Source organism: Littorina saxatilis, linkage group LG6 (genome assembly GCF_037325665.1).
Source record: "Littorina saxatilis isolate snail1 linkage group LG6, US_GU_Lsax_2.0, whole genome shotgun sequence".
Lineage (NCBI taxonomy): Eukaryota > Metazoa > Mollusca > Gastropoda > Littorinimorpha > Littorinidae > Littorina > Littorina saxatilis.
In genome coordinates, this window is record NC_090250.1 from 47,587,654 (window position 1) to 47,605,772 (window position 18,119).

The 18,119-nt window shown below is 45.1% G+C and overlaps 1 protein-coding gene across 5 annotated transcripts; it reads right to left on the minus strand.

Annotated features, from left to right (window-relative positions):
* Positions 1-157: 157 nt before the first annotated feature.
* Positions 158-15,242, minus strand: LOC138969375 (toll-like receptor 3). 5 transcript variants are annotated; one of them, XR_011456443.1, is made up of 7 exons: positions 13,550-15,242; positions 10,275-10,427; positions 7,659-7,870; positions 3,424-3,709; positions 2,677-2,876; positions 913-2,322; positions 158-867 (listed from the first exon to the last, which is right to left on the minus strand). XR_011456443.1 is itself a non-coding variant. In XM_070342147.1 (7 exons), the coding sequence occupies exons 1-7, from the start codon at positions 14,672-14,674 to the stop codon at positions 2,025-2,027; spliced, it is 2,274 nt and encodes a 757-aa protein (XP_070198248.1). In that variant the 5' UTR covers positions 14,675-15,242; the 3' UTR covers positions 158-2,024. The 5 variants fall into 5 exon arrangements, 4 of the variants coding, with proteins under 4 accessions (XP_070198248.1, XP_070198250.1, XP_070198249.1 ...); XM_070342147.1 differs by adding an exon at positions 3,936-3,986 and having other exon boundaries at positions 158-2,322; positions 3,424-3,658; XM_070342149.1 differs by adding an exon at positions 4,206-4,262 and having other exon boundaries at positions 158-2,322; positions 3,424-3,652.
* Between the last annotated feature and the right edge of the window lie 2,877 nt (positions 15,243-18,119).

Below are 18,119 nucleotides of genomic sequence, written 5' to 3' on the forward strand. Positions count from 1 at the left end.
AAGAATGTGTTTGTGTGTGTGTACATTCATTTTCCAAATGTGTGTGTGTATGTGTCCAGTGTGAATGCATGTGTATTAGAGAGAGAAAGACACCCGACACAGGTGAGTATAATTCGTGATTGTATTCAGAAATACTGACTTTCATTACATCAGAATACACTTTATGTTACATTTTTATTTGACAAGAGTGGCAGAACTACATGATATATTGTCAACACTCAATTCAAAGTCACTTTGGAGAAAAAGGCAGTAAAACAGGATTGATGATAGAACATGTGAAAATAAAATCAATGCCAACAGGGACACAAAAGCAATGGTCGAACAGAGAATCTACCAGCAACAGCTTCCCAAAATCCGTATGTGAACCTGCACCCACGAACAACCCTGTCAGCTCCCCCAAATCTGTACATTTACACTGAAGATCAACCCTGGAAGCTCCCCGGGCCAAATCTGTACATGTGCACCCAAGAATAACCCTGGCAGCTCTCCCAAAATCCGTACATGTGCACCCAAGATCAACCATGGAAACTCCCCCAAATCCGTACATTTGCACCTGAGAATAACCCGGGCAACTCTCCGAAAATCCGTACATGTGCATGAAATGATAACCCCAGCAGCTCGATCTCCCAAAATCTGTACATGTGCACCAAAGAATAACCCTGGCAGCTCTCCCAAAACCTGTACATGTGCACCCATAATAATTATAAACCCGGCAGCTCTCCCAAAAATCTTTACATGTGCACCCAAGAACAACCATGGAAACTCCCCAAAATCCGTACATTTGCACCTAAGAAAAACCCAGGCAACTCTCCTAAAATCCGAACATGTGCATCAAACAATAACTGACCCCGGCAGCTCTCCCAAAATCTGTACATGTGCACCCAAGAATAACCCCGGCAGCTCTCCCAAAACCTGAACATGTGCACCCATAATATAACCCGGCAGCTCCACCAAATCCGTACATGTGCACCCATAATATAACCCGGCAGCTCCCCCAAATCCGTACATGTGCACCCAAGAATAACCCGAGCAGCTCTCCCAAATCCGTACATGTGCACCCAAGAATAACCCGAGCAGCTCTCCCAAATCCGTACATGTGCACCCAAGAATAACCCGAGCAGCTCCCCCAAATCCGTACATGTGCACCCAAAAATAACCCCGGCAACTCTCCCAAATCCGTACATGTTCACCCAAGAATAACGTCGGCAGCTCTCCCAAATCCGTACATGTGCACCCAAGAATAACGTCGGCAACTCTCCCAAATCCGTACATGTTCACCCAAGAATAACCCCGGCAGCTGTCCTGTGTTCTCAGTCCCACAGAATACTGTAAATGACACAAGGAATGCAGATGATTGTAATAATGTGTTTTCAGTCTCATGGAATACTGTGTACCTCACACAAGGAGTACAGTACATATAAGCTAGTTGTCCTGTGCTCTCAGTCCCTCAAGAACAATAGGTGTATCTAACACAAGGAGTAAAGATGGTTGTCCTGTGTTCTCAGTCCCTCAAGAACAATAGGTGTATCTAACACAAGGAGTAAAGATGGTTGTCCTGTGTTCTCAGTCCCTCAAGAACAATAGGTGTATCTAACACAAGGAGTAAAGATGGTTGTCCTGTGTTCTCAGTCCCTCAAGAACAATAGGTGTATCTAACACAAGGAGTAAAGATGGTTGTCGTGTGTTCTCAGTCCCTCAAGAACAATAGGTGTATCTAACACAAGGAGTAAAGATGGTTGTCCTGTGTTCTCAGTCCCTCAAGAACAATAGGTGTATCTAACACAAGGAGTAAAGATGGTTGTCCTGTGTTCTCAGTCCCTCAAGAACAATAGGTGTATCTAACACAAGGAGTAAAGATGGTTGTCCTGTGCTCTCAGTCCCTCAAGAACAATAGGTGTATCTAACACAAGGAGTAAAGATGGTTGTCCTGTGTTCTCAGTCCCTCAAGAACAATAGGTGTATCTAACACAAGGAGTAAAGATGGTTGTCCTGTGTTCTCAGTCCCTCAAGAACAATAGGTGTATCTAACACAAGGAGTAAAGATGGTTGTCCTGTGTTTTCAGCGCAACCTTCAGTCCCTCGCGGAACACTCTCCGCGCCTCCTCGCTGACTCCCCACTGCAGGAAGGTTCCGCGTGTCAGCATTCTGCGCATGTCCCTGGTCATCCTCCCGGCCTCCACGTCGCCTAGTAACACGACGATGATTTCCTTATGTTGTTCAATGGCGGCGTACAGGATGAGCTCGAACTCGCACTGGCGCCAGCCCTCGCGGTTGTAGCTGTCGCTGATCAACAGCAGCACGCGCTCACTCTCATCCATGTACCTTGAAGTTGAACAGAAGCAGAATGAGTCAATCAGTCCATCTATCAATCCACCCATATAAATCGATTAAACCATCCATCAATCTATCTATCTATCCATTTGTCCATCCATCCATCCATCCATCCATCCCACACACCCATCCAACCATCCATTCACTTGAACTAACAAGCCATCCATCAGCCAATCGGTTGGTCAATCAGTCGATTATGATTTAAATTCGCCGACTACCTGGTAATACTGTCTTAAATGACAAGGGTGATATTTTTCCACAATAACGGGGGTCTTACCTGGTGATGTTGTCGAAAAAAACAGTGGTCTTACCAGGTAATAATGTCTACAATAACAGTGATCTTACCTGGTGATAATGTCCAGGATAACATTGCCCGCGATACTGTCCCTCTCCTCCACAAAGAGGCGCAGGCCGTGTTCCCCCTCCAGCAAGGGGAGCAACTCGTCGTGGATCCAGTCGAGGTCCTGGGCGCTGTGGGCAAGGTAGGCGTCAAAGCGAAACACCTGGACAGTCTCCCCTTCTTCTGTCACCGGGCCGCCGGGAAACTGAAAAAAATTGCGATGGTCTCGGTCAAAGAAACCAACCGAACTGAAAACAACGGATTGTTTTGAATTTGAAAGCACATTTCTAGAACAAACATCACATATGATTTTTATATATATTTTGAGATTCAGGAAACTATGCAGAATACAAAAGTTCTGGGGATATTATCTGGAAACATTTATAAATAAAGTTGTCCAGTTGTTTGTGAATCGCCAGACCTCCCGCTAAACCTCCCCCTGTACCCTTGCCTGATTTTGGAAGCTAAATCCCCCCCCCCCCCCCCTCTCATACACCGGAGCCAGCCGTGGGGGTGTCTGTGTTAAATCAAAACTAACCTTTCTCTGTCTTTCTTTTTTCCATTTTCGTCCCTTTTCTTCCGTTTACTATTAAAAACACGGAAAATATTTTAAAAAATCGAAACTTGTTTGAATCAACTGACGTAAAGAACAGAACCTTTGATTAAGGAAATGATAAGAAAGAAATGAAAATACAGAACAGAACCGATAAGTAGTGTAGGGACCTGAAATTCTTGGAACTGAAACTACTCACCCGTATATACTGACGACGGCGCCTGAGGCGATAGAGGTAGAAGCGGAGGTGCCACCTGTACCTGTAGACAGCCAGCAGCAGCACGACCAGCCCCGCAAGCAGACTGCCCCCCACCAGGCCCAGCAGAACGAAGGGGTTCCTCACGGCGCACGACTCCACGGTGGGCCTGAAGTTGGCCAGGCGCACGTTCTTCATGGAGGCCGGGGTGCTGCAGCGGTACTGCCATGACCTGGGGCTGAAGTTGTTCACATGCACACTCCTATTCCGTGTCACTTCGTTCAGCCACCTGTCAGAGACAGAGAGGACAGAGAGGGTCATGACCTGGACCTGAAGTTGTTCATGTGCACACTCCTGTTCCGTGTCACTTCGTCCAGCCACCTGTCAGAGACAGAGAGGACAGAGAGGGTCATGACCTGGGCCTGAAGTTGTTCATGTGCACACTCCTGTTCCGTGTCACTTCGTCCAGCCACCTGTCAAGAGACAGAGAGGACAGAGAGGGTCATGACCTGGACCTGAAGTTGTTCACGTGCACACTCCTATTCCGTGTCACTTCGTTCAGCCACCTGTCAGAGACAGAGAGGACAGAAAGGGTCATGACCTGGGGCTGAAGTTGTTCATGTGCACACTCCTGTTCCGTGTCACTTCGTCCAGCCACCTGTCAGAGACAGAGAGGACAGAGAGGGTCATGACCTGGTCCTGAAGTTGTTCACGTGCACACTCCTGTTCCGTGTCACTTCGTTCAGCCACCTGTCAGAGACAGAGAGGACAGAGAGGGTCATGACCTGGGGCTGAAGTTGTTCACGTGCACACTCCTGTTCCGTGTCACTTCGTCCAGCCACCTGTCAGAGACAGAGAGGGTCATGACCAGGGCCTGAAGTTGTTCACGTGCACACTCCTGTTCCGTGTCACTTCGTCCAGCCACCTGTCAGAGACAGAGAGGACAGAGAGGGTCATGACCTGGGCCTCAAGTTGTTCACGTGCACACTCCTGTTCCGTGTCACTTCGTCCAGCCACCTGTCAGAGACAGAGAGGACAGAGAGGGTCATGACCTGGGCCTGAAGTTGTTCATGTGCACACTCCTGTTCCGTGTCACTTCGTCCAGCCACCTGTCAGAGACAGAGAGGACAGAGAGGGTCATGACCTGGGGCTGAAGTTGTTCACGTGCACACTCCTGTTCCGTGTCACTTCGTCCAGCCACCTGTCAGAGACAGAGAGGACAGAGAGGGTCATGACCTGGGCCTGAAGTTGTTCACGTGCACACTCCTGTTCCGTGTCACCTCATCCAGCCACCTATTATTGTTATTTTGAGAATAACATGTCAATGAATAAAACACCGTTTAAACAAAAAGAACGAGAGGTTCATTGTGATATCTTGATATTTACACCCTTCTTCGATGATTGGGCCGACGGCTACACCAAGAGAGCTCAGAGACTCAGATTGCTAATACAGGTGTTCGAGGAAAGCGTATTAGGCCAGGATAGATCAGAGACTCTGATTGCTAATGCATGTGTGTTAGGAAAGCTCACTGAGCCAGGGGAGGTAAGAGGTTGATTGCTACTACATGTGTGAGAGGACGGCCAAGACAGCTGAGACTGATTGTTAATACATGTACAGGTATGGCCTGGTACGCTGGTACAGACTTTGATTGCTCATACAAGTGTGCAAGGAAAGCTATCTGTGCCATGACAGCTGAGACCCTCAATGTGACCAGGAGACCTCAGAGACTCTAATTGCAAAAACAGGTGTGTGAGGAAAGCCCAGAGATTATGATTGCTAAAACAGGTGTGTGAGGAAAGCCCAGATATTATGATTGCTAATACACGTGTGTGAGGAAAACTCTCTGAGCCAGGAGAGCTGAGAGGCTCTGATTGCCAATACATATGTGTCAGTAGACATAAAACTAATGATCAAGAGGTACTGCAGCGAAAGCAGTTTGTTAAATAGCTTAAAAGATCTCGAGTGAGCCATCCACTGTTGTCACCAATAGCGAAGAATGACTGACATGCAAACAGAACACACTTTGACATTACAAGTCACATTCTAAGACAGCATCATTTATTTAATGTTGTCTGTTGTGTCTCTTGTTTGTCTACTTTAAAGGCCGATAAGTCCAGGTTCTTGTGAAGGCCGATAAGTCGAGGTTCTTGTGAAGGCCGATAAGTCGAGGTTCTTGTGAAGGCCGATAAGTCGAGGTTCTTGTGAAGGCCGATAAGTCGAGGTTCTTGTGAAGGCCGATAAGTCGAGGTTCTTGTGAAGGCCGATAAGTCGAGGTTCTTGTGAATGCCGATAAGTCGAGGTTCTTGTAAAGGCCGATAAGTCGAGGTTCTTGTGAATGCCGATAAGTCGAGGTTCTTGTGAATGCCGATAAGTCGAGGTTCTTGTGAAGGCCGATAAGTCGAGGTTCTTGTGAATGCCGATAAGTCGAGGTTCTTGTGAAGGCCGATAAGTCGAGGTTCTTGTGAATGCCGATAAGTCGAGGTTCTTGTGAATGCCGATAAGTCGAGGTTCTTGTGAATGCCGATAAGTCGAGGTTCTTGTGAATGCCGATAAGTCGAGGTTCTTGTGAATGCCGATAAGTCGAGGTTCTTGTGAATGCCGATAAGTCGAGGTTCTTGTGAAGGCCGATAAGTCGAGGTTCTTGTGAATGCCGATAAGTCGAGGTTCTTGTGAAGGCCGATAAGTCGAGGTTCTTGTGAATGCCGATAAGTCGAGGTTCTTGTGAAGGCCGATAAGTCGAGGTTCTTGTGAAGGCCGATAAGTCGAGGTTCTTGTGAATGCCGATAAGTCGAGGTTCTTGTGAATGCCGATAAGTCGAGGTTCTTGTGAATGCCGATAAGTCGAGGTTCTTGTGAATGCCGATAAGTCGAGGTTCTTGTGAATGCCGATAAGTCGAGGTTCTTGTGAATGCCGATAAGTCGAGGTTCTTGTGAATGCCGATAAGTCGAGGTTCTTGTGAATGCCGATAAGTCGAGGTTCTTGTGAAGGCCGATAAGTCGAGGTTCTTGTGAAGGCCGATAAGTCGAGGTTCTTGTGAATGCCGATAAGTCGAGGTTCTTGTGAATGCCAATAAGTCGAGGTTCTTGTGAATGCCGATAAGTCGAGGTTCTTGTGAATGCCGATAAGTCGAGGTTCTTGTGAATGCCGATAAGTCGAGGTTCTTGTGAAGGCCGATAAGTCGAGGTTCTTGTGAAGGCCGATAAGTCCAGGTTCTTGTGAAGGCCGATAAGTCGAGGTTCTTGTGAATGCCGATAAGTCGAGGTTCTTGTGAATGCCGATAAGTCGAGGTTCTTGTGAAGGCCGATAAGTCCAGGTTCTTGTGAAGGCCGATAAGTCGAGGTTCTTGTGAAGGCCGATAAGTCGAGGTTCTTGTGAAGGCCGATAAGTCGAGGTTCTTGTGAAGGCCGATAAGTCGAGGTTCTTGTGAAGGCCGATAAGTCGAGGTTCTTGTGAATGCCGATAAGTCGAGGTTCTTGTGAAGGCCGATAAGTCGAGGTTCTTGTGAATGCCGATAAGTCGAGGTTCTTGTGAAGGCCGATAAGTCGAGGTTCTTGTGAAGGCCGATAAGTCGAGGTTCTTGTGAAGGCCGATAAGTCGAGGTTCTTGTGAATGCCGATAAGTCGAGGTTCTTGTGAATGCCGATAAGTCGAGGTTCTTGTGAATGCCGATAAGTCGAGGTTCTTGTGAATGCCGATAAGTCGATCGGTTCTTGTGAAGGCCGATAAGTCCAGGTTCTTGTGAATGCCGATAAGTCGAGGTTCTTGTGAATGCCGATAAGTCGAGGTTCTTGTGAATGCCGATAAGTCGAGGTTCTTGTGAAGGCCGATAAGTCGAGGTTCTTGTGAATGCCGATAAGTTGAGGTTCTTGTGAATGCCAATAAGTCGAGGTTCTTGTGAATGCCGATAAGTCGAGGTTCTTGTGAAGGCCGATAAGTCGAGGTTCTTGTGAAGGCCGATAAGTCGAGGTTCTTGTGAAGGCCGATAAGTCGAGGTTCTTGTGAATGTTTGGTATTGTCCTGAATTAAACGTTCCAATAATTTAAACCTGTCATGTTTGTGTATCCACTTTAACAATATTTTTAAACAGAAGACACTTACGTTGTGCTCCCCCGGGAAATCGGCGTCTGCTGCCTGAATGGCGGGGTACAAAACGGTCATACACGTAAACATCTACTCGTGCTAAAATCATGAGTGAACGTGGGAGTCTAAGCCCATGAACGAAGAAGAAGAAGACTTACGTTGTGAACCAGAGCAGCTCGCACGTGCAGGTGAAGGGGTTGAGCGAGATGTCCAGCCACTGCAGGTTACGTCTAAACTCCCAGGGCATCACGGTCTCGTTCACCACAGTGATGCTGTTCGCCTGAACGTTCAGCCGCTTCAGACTCGTCACGTTCACTAACGCTCGCCCCAGCACCTCTGCGTTCAGGTTGGTTCCCGTGAACATCAGTTTCTGGTGGTGGAGTTAATAAGAAGTGAACTGAGAAGTGTGCATAGCATTAGACATAGCTTGGCGCATGTGTGTTACAGACGATGAAATCTTCAAACACAGACATGCGCATGTAGAGAACAGAAATTAGTCCTCTCCACTGTCAGGATCATCCACATGGCAGGGATTAGGCACGAAATGGCGCCCAAAAAGGAAATTTGACCGACTAGTCGAGGAAGTCAATATAAAAATATTGCACAATTGAGTTTAAAGCTACATTTGAATATACCAACAGAAATAAAAAAAATAAGGTAGGAGTTTTGTTTACACACACACACACACATACACACACGCACACACACACACGCACACGTACCCCTTTTATGTTTTACGTTTTATGTGTGTCGTCCTATACAATTGTTGTTATAATCGTTTACAGGCAGGCAGGGTGTGCCGAAGGAAAATTTCCATTTTTGGCTCACGTAAGTGTAGCCTATGCGATGGTAAACTTTGTCTGTCTGTGCGTGCGTGCGTGCGTATGTATGTGTGTATGTCTGTGGTAGAAACTTTAACATTTTTGGCTAAACACCGAAATACTCATTTCACGTGGTTAATTTTCAAGCACCATCTTCAAATTATTGAAGCAATGATCAACATTGTGTCGGCATGTGTGTAGTTAAAGCGTGTATCCAAAGAAAACGGGTGGTGGGGTTTTTTGAAGGGGTACAAGCAGTTGACTGGTTTGTGTGGTGTTTGGCATGTAGACGGCAGGTCAGGTGTCAAGATCAGGTCAGGGGTCGCGCGAAGGATTGTGGTCCAGTTCTCACCTCGCCGATTCGCCGGGGAAGACGATTTCATGTTGTTCGGTTTCTAAGCTCCAGAAAAGTAAATAAAGAAGATACCAAAGGGAGATTTCCTACAATTTGATCTGCACAGCGTGTTTCCAATGTCCACGCGAGGAAGAGCTGTCGAAAGCGCGGCAGTCAGTGTCGATCTTGCAGCCGTATCCCGGTAAGTTCAGAGACAGATCTAGTGTCTCCCACTCTGATAACGTGTCACCTACTGTTAATCCGTTTTGTTTTAATTTCTTTTTATTTCAGCAGACACGGATGTCAAACACAGTGCTAGGCAGTCACCTCTAGTGAAATGAGTTGATCTAAAGTGCCTGTAATGTTTGGATGTCTTTGCTCGTGGTTCGATTTATGTGAATTTCAAGACTTGCAGTAGAGTCTCAAGTTAAGTTTACTCTGCCCGAAAAAAACTGTCCACCATTTACTTGAACATGCAGATATAAGGAAACGGAATGAATCTGTTCTCAAAGTCAAAATGATCACGATTTTTTCCTCAGATTCAAAACATGCACTGTCATGGTTTTGTCTGTACAATTTAGTAAGTCTTAAGTACTTTGCAACAACTTCCTTGAACGTGAAAGACAGTTTTTGAATGCTAGATCTGTATCGCGTTTCATTCCAGACTCGATCCTCTCTTTGATTGTAGATCTACTGTTTGCTGTTTACGCACTATCATATGATTCGCTATGTAACGTTTGGTAAGCTTACCTTGCAACAGCTTTCTTGTCTTTGTTGGCATTTCTGGCTGTGTTGACCGTCAGAATTATTTTAAGAACCAGGCTGCTGCAGTCGACATGTTTCGCATATTGTAGGGTTACCATGCTGCATAGGTAAAGTGGCTTGTATAACCTGACTATTCTGTTTCAAAACACTGTTTATATTTGTGTAGGTTGTAGTCATCATAACTAATCGCATTTTGCCATTTGTTTCAGAAAGGAGGTTAACCTACAACAAGATCGACGCTATGTCAGATACAGTATATGCCTCAGCCACACGAAGACTTCCGAATTTAGATCTACTCGGCATGGTGACAAGACAGCCTTGATGAAAAGTATAGGACTGAGGACAGCAGTGGAAAAAGTGCCCACATGGCAGGTACCTAACCTATTACCCTAGTCATTTTATCTGTTTGCCTTCTTTTGAAAATTATACATGGAGTTGATATGATGCGTTAGTTTTAACTGTGTGTGTGTGTGTGTGTGTGTGTGTGTGTGTGTGTGTGTGTGTGTGTGTGTGTGTGTGTGTGTGTGTGTGTGTGTGTTTGTGTGTGTGTGTGTTACGGAGTGAGTGAGTTTGTGTTATGTTACTGTTTGTTGATTTCTTACGGGAGCCTTGAAGGCTTCGCCTCTTGTTATGTAATATTTTAATGGACAATAAAGTGCTGTTATTGTTATTGTTATTATTACACACACACACACACACACGCACTTACACACACACGCACTTACACACACACACACACACACACACACACACACACAAACACGCACGCACACATACATACATACATACACACACACACACACACACACACACACACACACGTACACACACACACACACACACACACTCCAGACCTCAAGCTTGGGCATACGCCAAAGAAGATCGTCCGGAAGGGAGCCTGTCCGGATGTTCTGAAGGATCAACAGTTTCACCGACCGCAGCGGCACTAGCAGGTCATACAGCTCGTGTTTCTTCAGATCTAGCTTGGTGTCCACGATTTCCAGTCTCTGCACAACATTGCATATATAATCACTTGCATCTCATTAACATGCTAATGCGATAATTTCCCGCTGCTTCTCATTTAGCGTAGTGTCTACCATGCGGAGATGTTGCAGAATATTCGCATTTCACGTCAACTCACCTTTTTATTTAAACAATCACACATTTGTTCTCAGATGCAAATGTGCTTTGCATCATTGAAGACACGTCTCGAGACTTCTTTGTGGAGGATCAATAAAACGCACACACAAAACAGACAAGAAGAAGAAACAGAACTCAGAACTCAGAACTTTATTACATAAGGGTAAAGGTTTTAGGCTTAGCCTAATCTTCCAACCTGTCCTTGGAACATATACAGAGAATAATTGTAAACAAAAGCAAAGACTGCGCACATACCTCATCAAAGTATTAAACTAATAAAACATCAAAATAATGGTCGAGTATAAACATAAAAAATATTGGACTCACAAAGTCATATAAAACAAAACCAGACACAAACAAACGTAAATGTTTTTTAAAATTTCTTAAAAAAGTACAGCAATGTATTGCCGAACAGGGCCATATACAGGCAGCTAAAGTTTCAAGAAGAAGGGGGAGGGGGACGAGGGATTACACATTCACAGTAACTACATATACAATATTTAAACAAGTCGCGTAAGGCGAAAATACATTATTTAGTCAAGTAGCTGTCGAACTCACAGAATGAAACTGAACGCAATGCCATTTTTCAGCAAGACCGTATACTCGTAGCATCGTCAGTCCACCGCTCATAGCAAAGGCAGTGAAATTGACAAGAAGAGCGGGGTAGTAGTTGCGCTAAGAAGGATAGCACGCGTTTCTGTACCTCTCTTTGTTTTAACTTTCTGAGCGTGTTTTTAATCCAAACATATCATATCTATATGTTTTTGGAATCAGGAACCGACAAGGAATAAGATGAAAGTGTTTTTAAATTGATTTCGACAATTTAATTTTGATAATAATTTTTATATATTTAATTTTCAGAGCTTGTTTTTAATCCGAATATAACATATTTATATGTTTTTGGAATCAGCAAATGATGGAGAATAAGATAAACGTAAATTTGGATCGTTTTATAAATTTTATTTTTTTTTTACAATTTTCCGATGTTTTACTTTAATGACCAAAGTCATTGATTAATTTTTAAGCCACCAAGCTGAAATGCAATACCGAAGTCCGGCCTTTGTCGAAGATTACTTGACCAAAATTTCAACCAATTTGGTTGAAAAATCAGGGTGTGACAGTGCCGCCTCAACTTTCACGAAAAGCCGGATATGACGTCATCAAAGACATTTATCAAAAAAATGAAAAAAACGTTCGGGGATTTTATACCCAGGAACTCTCATGTCAAATTTCATAAAGATCGGTCCAGTAGTTTAGTCTGAATCGCTCTACACACACACACACACACGCACAGACACACATACACCACGACCCTCGTTTCGATTCCCCCTCGATGTTAAAATATTTAGTCAAAACTTGACTAAATATTAAAAAAAAAAAAACACTTAAGAGCATTGCATTCATTATTCGAGTAAACAATGGAAACTAAACATCAGGGGCAGTTTATAGTGTGATCAAATGTGTGTGTAACTGCCCTTTAAAGGTCTTTAAGGATGCAGATCGTTTGATTTCTATTGGCAAAGAATTCCACAGAGATGATCCTGAAAAAGCTAAGCTGGGTTTATAAAGATCTATACGAGGAATTGGAGGAAGTAAGTTTTGAGACCCATACCTCTTCGTAACATGTGTAAAATAGGATTGCACATAACTGGGCACATCACCATGAACTAATTTATACATAAAGACAGCCTTATTGTACGCAAGGTGGGTTTTTAGGGGAAGGAAATTAAGGCTGTTTAACTTCATTTCTGTAGACATGTGCGATTCATAGAGGAAAGGCCCTAATTACCGGACGGGCGCCTAATAACGGACACGCGATATCTCAGAAATGGTAGGTCACAAAAACACATTTTTTGCGCGAAACGATTCAGTGATATCCCCTTACACTTCGCACCAAAATAACATGGCGACTGAACGCACGCATTCTGCACGGGAAGTGGTTTTCTGTTTTTCGCACTCTCACTGTAATTTTAGACATTTGTAAACTAAGTGCAGCAAGAAGTTACGACTTTCTAAGATGAATTGATTGGTTGAAGTAGATAGTACATACACTCTATTAGTAAATACCATGCAATACGACGTATTAAATGAACGCATTTTTCAACAGCTGCATTGTAACTCCAACTAGTGGGGTTTGCCAAATACCGTCCACCACGTGCGCCCAAATAACGGACTATGTAATATGTGTAAAAAATATAGGTCCCTGGCAATATGTAATAAATATGTGTGTGTGTGTGTGTGTGTGTGTGTGTGTGTGTGTGTGTGTGTGTGTGTGTGTGTGTGTGTGTGTGTGTGTAGTTGAACGTGCGGTTAATTCGCTTGACTAAAAATAACGCATAACCCTCTCTCGAGAAAAAGATACATATCTTCATAAAAACTTGCTTTTTGACTGACAAAAGTTGCAAAAACCAACATAATAATTAAATGTAAAAATACATGAACGTTCACAAAAAAGAAAACGGTTGCAATTGTTAATTAAAACATGGTTTCAGCAACTTTTGTTACTCTATTAAGCAGCGAATTTTGTGTCCGGACTTTGGTGACCCCCTGTCCGGATTTAGGCAGTAGGTTCCCCAAAACCGGACAATTTGCCGAAAAATTCAAACCTTAATAACTTTTAAAGTATAACAGATTTTTTCAATTTTTTTCAACATGAAGATAAAGGTAGGTTAGATCTACAATAATCCGTTTTCAAAATTGCGCTATGTTATATACTTTGTGAGAAAAATGGGTTTAACCTTAAGTGTCCGTTAATTGGGGCCTTTCCCCTACAGGATAAGTTTTGCAGCACGACGGTACAAAGAATTGAGTTTCAATAAGTGAGGAGAAAAAGGAGGAGGACGACGAGGACGACAACAACAACAACAACAACAACAATAACAACAACAACAACAACAACATCAACAACAACAACAACAGTCCTACAAATATAGCAGCAACAAAAGCCACAACACTGAATGACACGAGTGAATGATGTAAAGGACGCTACCTCCAGGTTAGGGCAGTAACGGAACATATGCAGCGACTGCACAACGTCCTTGTCCCATCGTCTGTTCTGGTTGAGCGTCAGAGCGCGCAGGGACGAGCTGTTAAAAGCGAGAGGCTGGTAGCGGGAAAGTTTAGTCATGTGATTGGCCATCAGATGGTCAAGTCTGGGCAGGTCAGAGATGAAGTTGTCCTCCAGTTTCTCCAACACCGACAACCAGCTGATGTCCAGTTTCCTCAGGTCGGGAAGGCACTCGCCCCGAAGTACGCCTTTGGGGATGCGCTTGATGGGGTTGTTGCCGATGTACACAGACAGTAGGTTGTGGAACGCCATGTAACGCCCAGGCAACCCTGTGCTGGGGGAGAAAGGCAGGCACAGGTCCGGGAAATGCGCAAGACTGTTCTCCTTCAGCACCAGTTTCTTGATGTTCACGCGAGCAGAGATATTGACCGCAAAGACGTTGTTCCTTGAGACGTCCACCTTGTCGACCGACCAGAAGGGCGCGAAGAGAATGGCGTTGAAGGCTGCGAGAAGATTCTCATTCAGGTCTACCTTGCTGAAGGTCCTGTTGAAGAACATGGCGAAGAAGTCGTCAGGCAGGGAGGCCAGCCCCATGTTGCTCAGAGCCACGGTGTGCAGGGACCTGCCGGTGATGCCCGCCAGACAGGCACGCAGCTCGGGCACGGGCACGGGGTTCCCGCTAAGGTCCAACACCTCCATGTGTTTAAAGTCAGCAAAAGCCTGGGGCTGCACGTGCTGGATTTGGTTGTAGGTCAAGTTGATGACCCGCAGCTGGAAGTTGGACAGATTGGCCAGCATGGGGCGAGTCAGGTGTTCTAGCTCCGCCCTTGTCATCCTGAAGTCACGGATATTACCTGGCAGGCTGGGCAGGTAGTGAAGGTGTCGTCTATCCCCCGTGCACCTGGCTTTCTGACCATTGCAGTTGCAGCAGTACAAGTCGCACTTGACCGGCCCTGCTTTACGCGTGGCTAGTTCTGGCGAAGCGAGTGTCCTGTTTTCCGTATATTTTGTTTGCACGGTTGACGATGAACCTCCGTCCATCTCTGAACCCAAAAGGAAAGCGAAAGACGCACATGCTACAACACAAAGAGTTCTGACAACTCGCATTTTTCTCTTGGCGTGGAGTTCCACTCTCTTTATCCCAAGTGTGCAACGGCTTCTCCTCAAATAAGACAAGAGCTCTTGCTTGGTATCAGTACTATTTCATCGCCTTGTAGCCTAACAACTGGAAAGCAAGTGCCAGGCTCCCAATATGTACTGACAATACTGTGCTCCCCCAAAACTCGAAAAGAAGACATATATATATGTCCTGTTACATGTTGGTTATATTCTGATCTGAGCCTTTGTAGAAACAAATAAAACATCTATCAGAAGCACGGGATTGTACCAGGAAGAGCCAGCTGACGTTCTGGACAATTCTTTTCACGGCAATGGTGACGACCCTGCGCAATTATAAAACAGTACTAGTGGCAAATATTTCCTTTTTTCAGAAATTTGAGTTTTTAACAACCTCTTTGCAGACCGTTGCACACCCTCCACGCGCGATGATTATACGGATGACAGCAAACCCTCCACTCCACTGTTTTGAAGAGGCTACGAACATTTGCCAGCAATATTAGGAAAGGAAAGTTCTTATACTTCCCATATCTGCGGTAATTACTGACACTTTGATTACAATGTGCATTATATATGTACGCATATATACATATCTACGTATATTCAACATGTTCAGCTTGCGGCAAGGGGCAACATTTCATACTTAGTGAATGCAGCAGATTTACAATGCAAGGTGACCTTGCATTGTTCCACTGAAACGCAAGCCAAAAATAATGCAATGGAAATGGCGCTGATTTCAAAGCCTTCTTTGATTTGACAGTCTCAACAATGGCAGTCACGTGCGACCTTTTTTATTGAAGGAACAGCGCCTCTCTCTGTTGGACGAGTTTCCTGAGAACGCTTGAATTTCCGGTTCGCCTCATAATTAAACACTTGTTGCTACATGCCCCCATGCAACGTCCCTATCACTGAATGCCCCTTCTCCTCCGCTGACCCCTCCCTCCACCCCCCCCTCCCTCTAACCCCCCTCCCCTCCTGCCCCCCCCCCCCCCCCCCCAACGCCAACAAGCACAAACATACACAAGTCTAATTTCAGTTGCACCGACTTTTTCACCCCTATTTTTCAATAGCTTTCCCCGTACTCCCGTTTAATATTGCAGACGATGAAATACATTGATGCTACACTGTGATGCTACGTTGGAGGTCTTTCAGGTTTGATGAGTTTGAACAGAACTCCACGGGTGGTGTAGATGAGAAAGTGTCCAACTGGGTGGGAAGCAGCCGCTGGATTGGATCGGTTGAAATTGAGATTTGTTTGTTATTACCGTATCAGTTCTTGAGTCCCAACTGGGAACTTTCTTGTTTACACCACTCTGGACTCCATCATTCATTTCATATACGGTAGGACAACGAAGAGACTCCACGACCACCTTTTTGTGACGTTTTAAGTACGCCTGATTTACAATCGTTGATTATTCCAGTGTTAAACACACACACACACACACACACACACACACACACACACACACACACACACTCACACACACACACATTTATTCACACACACATACACACACACACACAAGCAAACACACTCTCGTTCACACTCACACCAACCCACACACACACTCACACACACATACACACACACGCGCGCGCGCGCGCATACACACACACACACACACACACACACACACACACACACACACACACACCAAAACAGGGTTTTTAACGGCCAGCGGATTAATGGATTAGTTCTATTCATTCTTGGAGGAATTGGAACGAAGGTCTTTATTTTGAGGCAATAATATAAGAAACATAAAAGTCACGAAAAAAAATCAAGTTTTATATAACTCTGTGGAAGACGCTAACGCCATAAGTAAATTGTATTTCACAATATTTTTCATAATAAAGGTCGAGCTTACCTATTACCGCCCTGATATGGCCCTTCGTGGTCGGCTGGGCGTTAAGCAAACAAACAAACAAAAGCTTACCTATTGCTGCTAAACTTTCAGCCCTCGTATCCGCAGAAACCCATATCACAGGAGACGCACTAAAGAACGCAACATTCAATCATAATGAGCCTGTGGCACCAGTAGCGGGTGTGTGGCTTAGCTGATCTGTGACACCAGTAGTGGACGTGTGGCAGTTAGCGGATCTGTGGCACCAGTAGCGGGCGTGTGGCAGTTAGCCGGGATCTGTGGCACCAGTACCGGGCGTGTGGCAATTAAAGGATATGTGGCACCATAACGGACCTGTGGCACCAGTAGCGGGCCTGTAGTATAGCGGATATATTATCCTTAGCGGATTATGACTTTATTCAGTTCTTCTGCAAAAAAACACAAACACTGCAGAAAAAACGGATTTTCTGCAGCAGGGCCGGACTAGGCGAAGAGGAGGGGGGGGGGGTTGCCAGTGGTGGCCCAGGGGGATGTCCCCCCAGCTGGCGGCAGGGGCGGATCAGTTCATTTTATGGGTGGTTTTTTTCAAAAGTATATTGTGAAGATATGGGTGTGAAGGCGCGAAGCGCCGAGCCGACGGCGCGAAGCGCCTAGCTTGCTAGGGGGGTCCGGGGGCATGCCCCCCCGGAAAATTTTAAAAAAAAGGATGCAAAATGGTGCAATCTGGTGCATTCTGAGGATGATCATTACCAGTTTCAGGCAGTAGATTTTGTCACTGATTAATACCCCAAAAATTGAAACTCAATGTAAAATAAAGAAATGCATACCTCATTCAATATTTTTATTTTTTGGCTGGGGGGGGGGGGGTCCGGAAACCCTAGAACCCCCCCCCCCCCTCGTTGTGGGGGTCAGGGGGCGAAGCCCCCTGAAGCTGATGGGTAGGTCATATTCTGAGATAGGAAAATGGTCGCTCCTTGCATGAAACGGCATAAAATAAGCAATAATAAAAAAAAAATTAAATAAGTAAGGTACATGTTTAGGCTAGGGGGGGGGGGTTGCGCAACCCCCATAACCCCCCCGGTAGTCCGGCCCTGTGCAGCATAATGTTTACATGTTTTTCTGCGGCATTATTGCGATTAACTTTTTCTGCAGAAAAACCAACGTTCTTGTAAAGTAGTGTTTGCATTCGTCTCCCCCCCCCCCCCCCCCCCCCCCCCGGATATCATAGCTTGCTCCACAGTGGACCAGTCAGAAGGCGTGTGGTCATTCACTCCCATTCATTCATTCGGCGCTCGGTGTTTTCTGGCCGTAATTTTCGACGAGTCTATCTCTCAACAGAGAGGGATCTCATGTCTCCAATATTATAATGAGCAAGTACTGCAGAAGTGCTGCGGAAAAAATGTAAGAAGTTTTTCTGCAGTAAAACAACAGCACCGTTTTACTGCAGCATTCTTTATTTCAATGTTACTGCAGTAAAATGTTTTGCTGCAGAAAAAAACGATGCTTCGGCGGGTGATGACATTATTCAGAAATGCTGCAGAAAAAAGTTTTTTCTGCAGCATTTCTGTTTTTCTGCAGAATAACTCACACGTGCT

Excerpts from the sequence above, each read along its gene's own strand:
- LOC138969375 (XM_070342146.1), bottom strand. The coding sequence starts at position 14,674 with ATGCGAGTTGTCAGAACTCTTTGTGTTGTAGCATGTGCGTCTTTCGCT. Across the intron at positions 10,428-13,549 it reads GTTACTGCCCTAACCTGGAG|AGACTGGAAATCGTGGACAC; the intron begins GTAGCGTCCTTT and ends AATGTTGTGCAG. Across the intron at positions 2,877-3,423 it reads GCCGTCGTCAGTATATACGG|TTTCCCGGCGGCCCGGTGAC; the intron begins GTGAGTAGTTTC and ends AATTTTTTTCAG.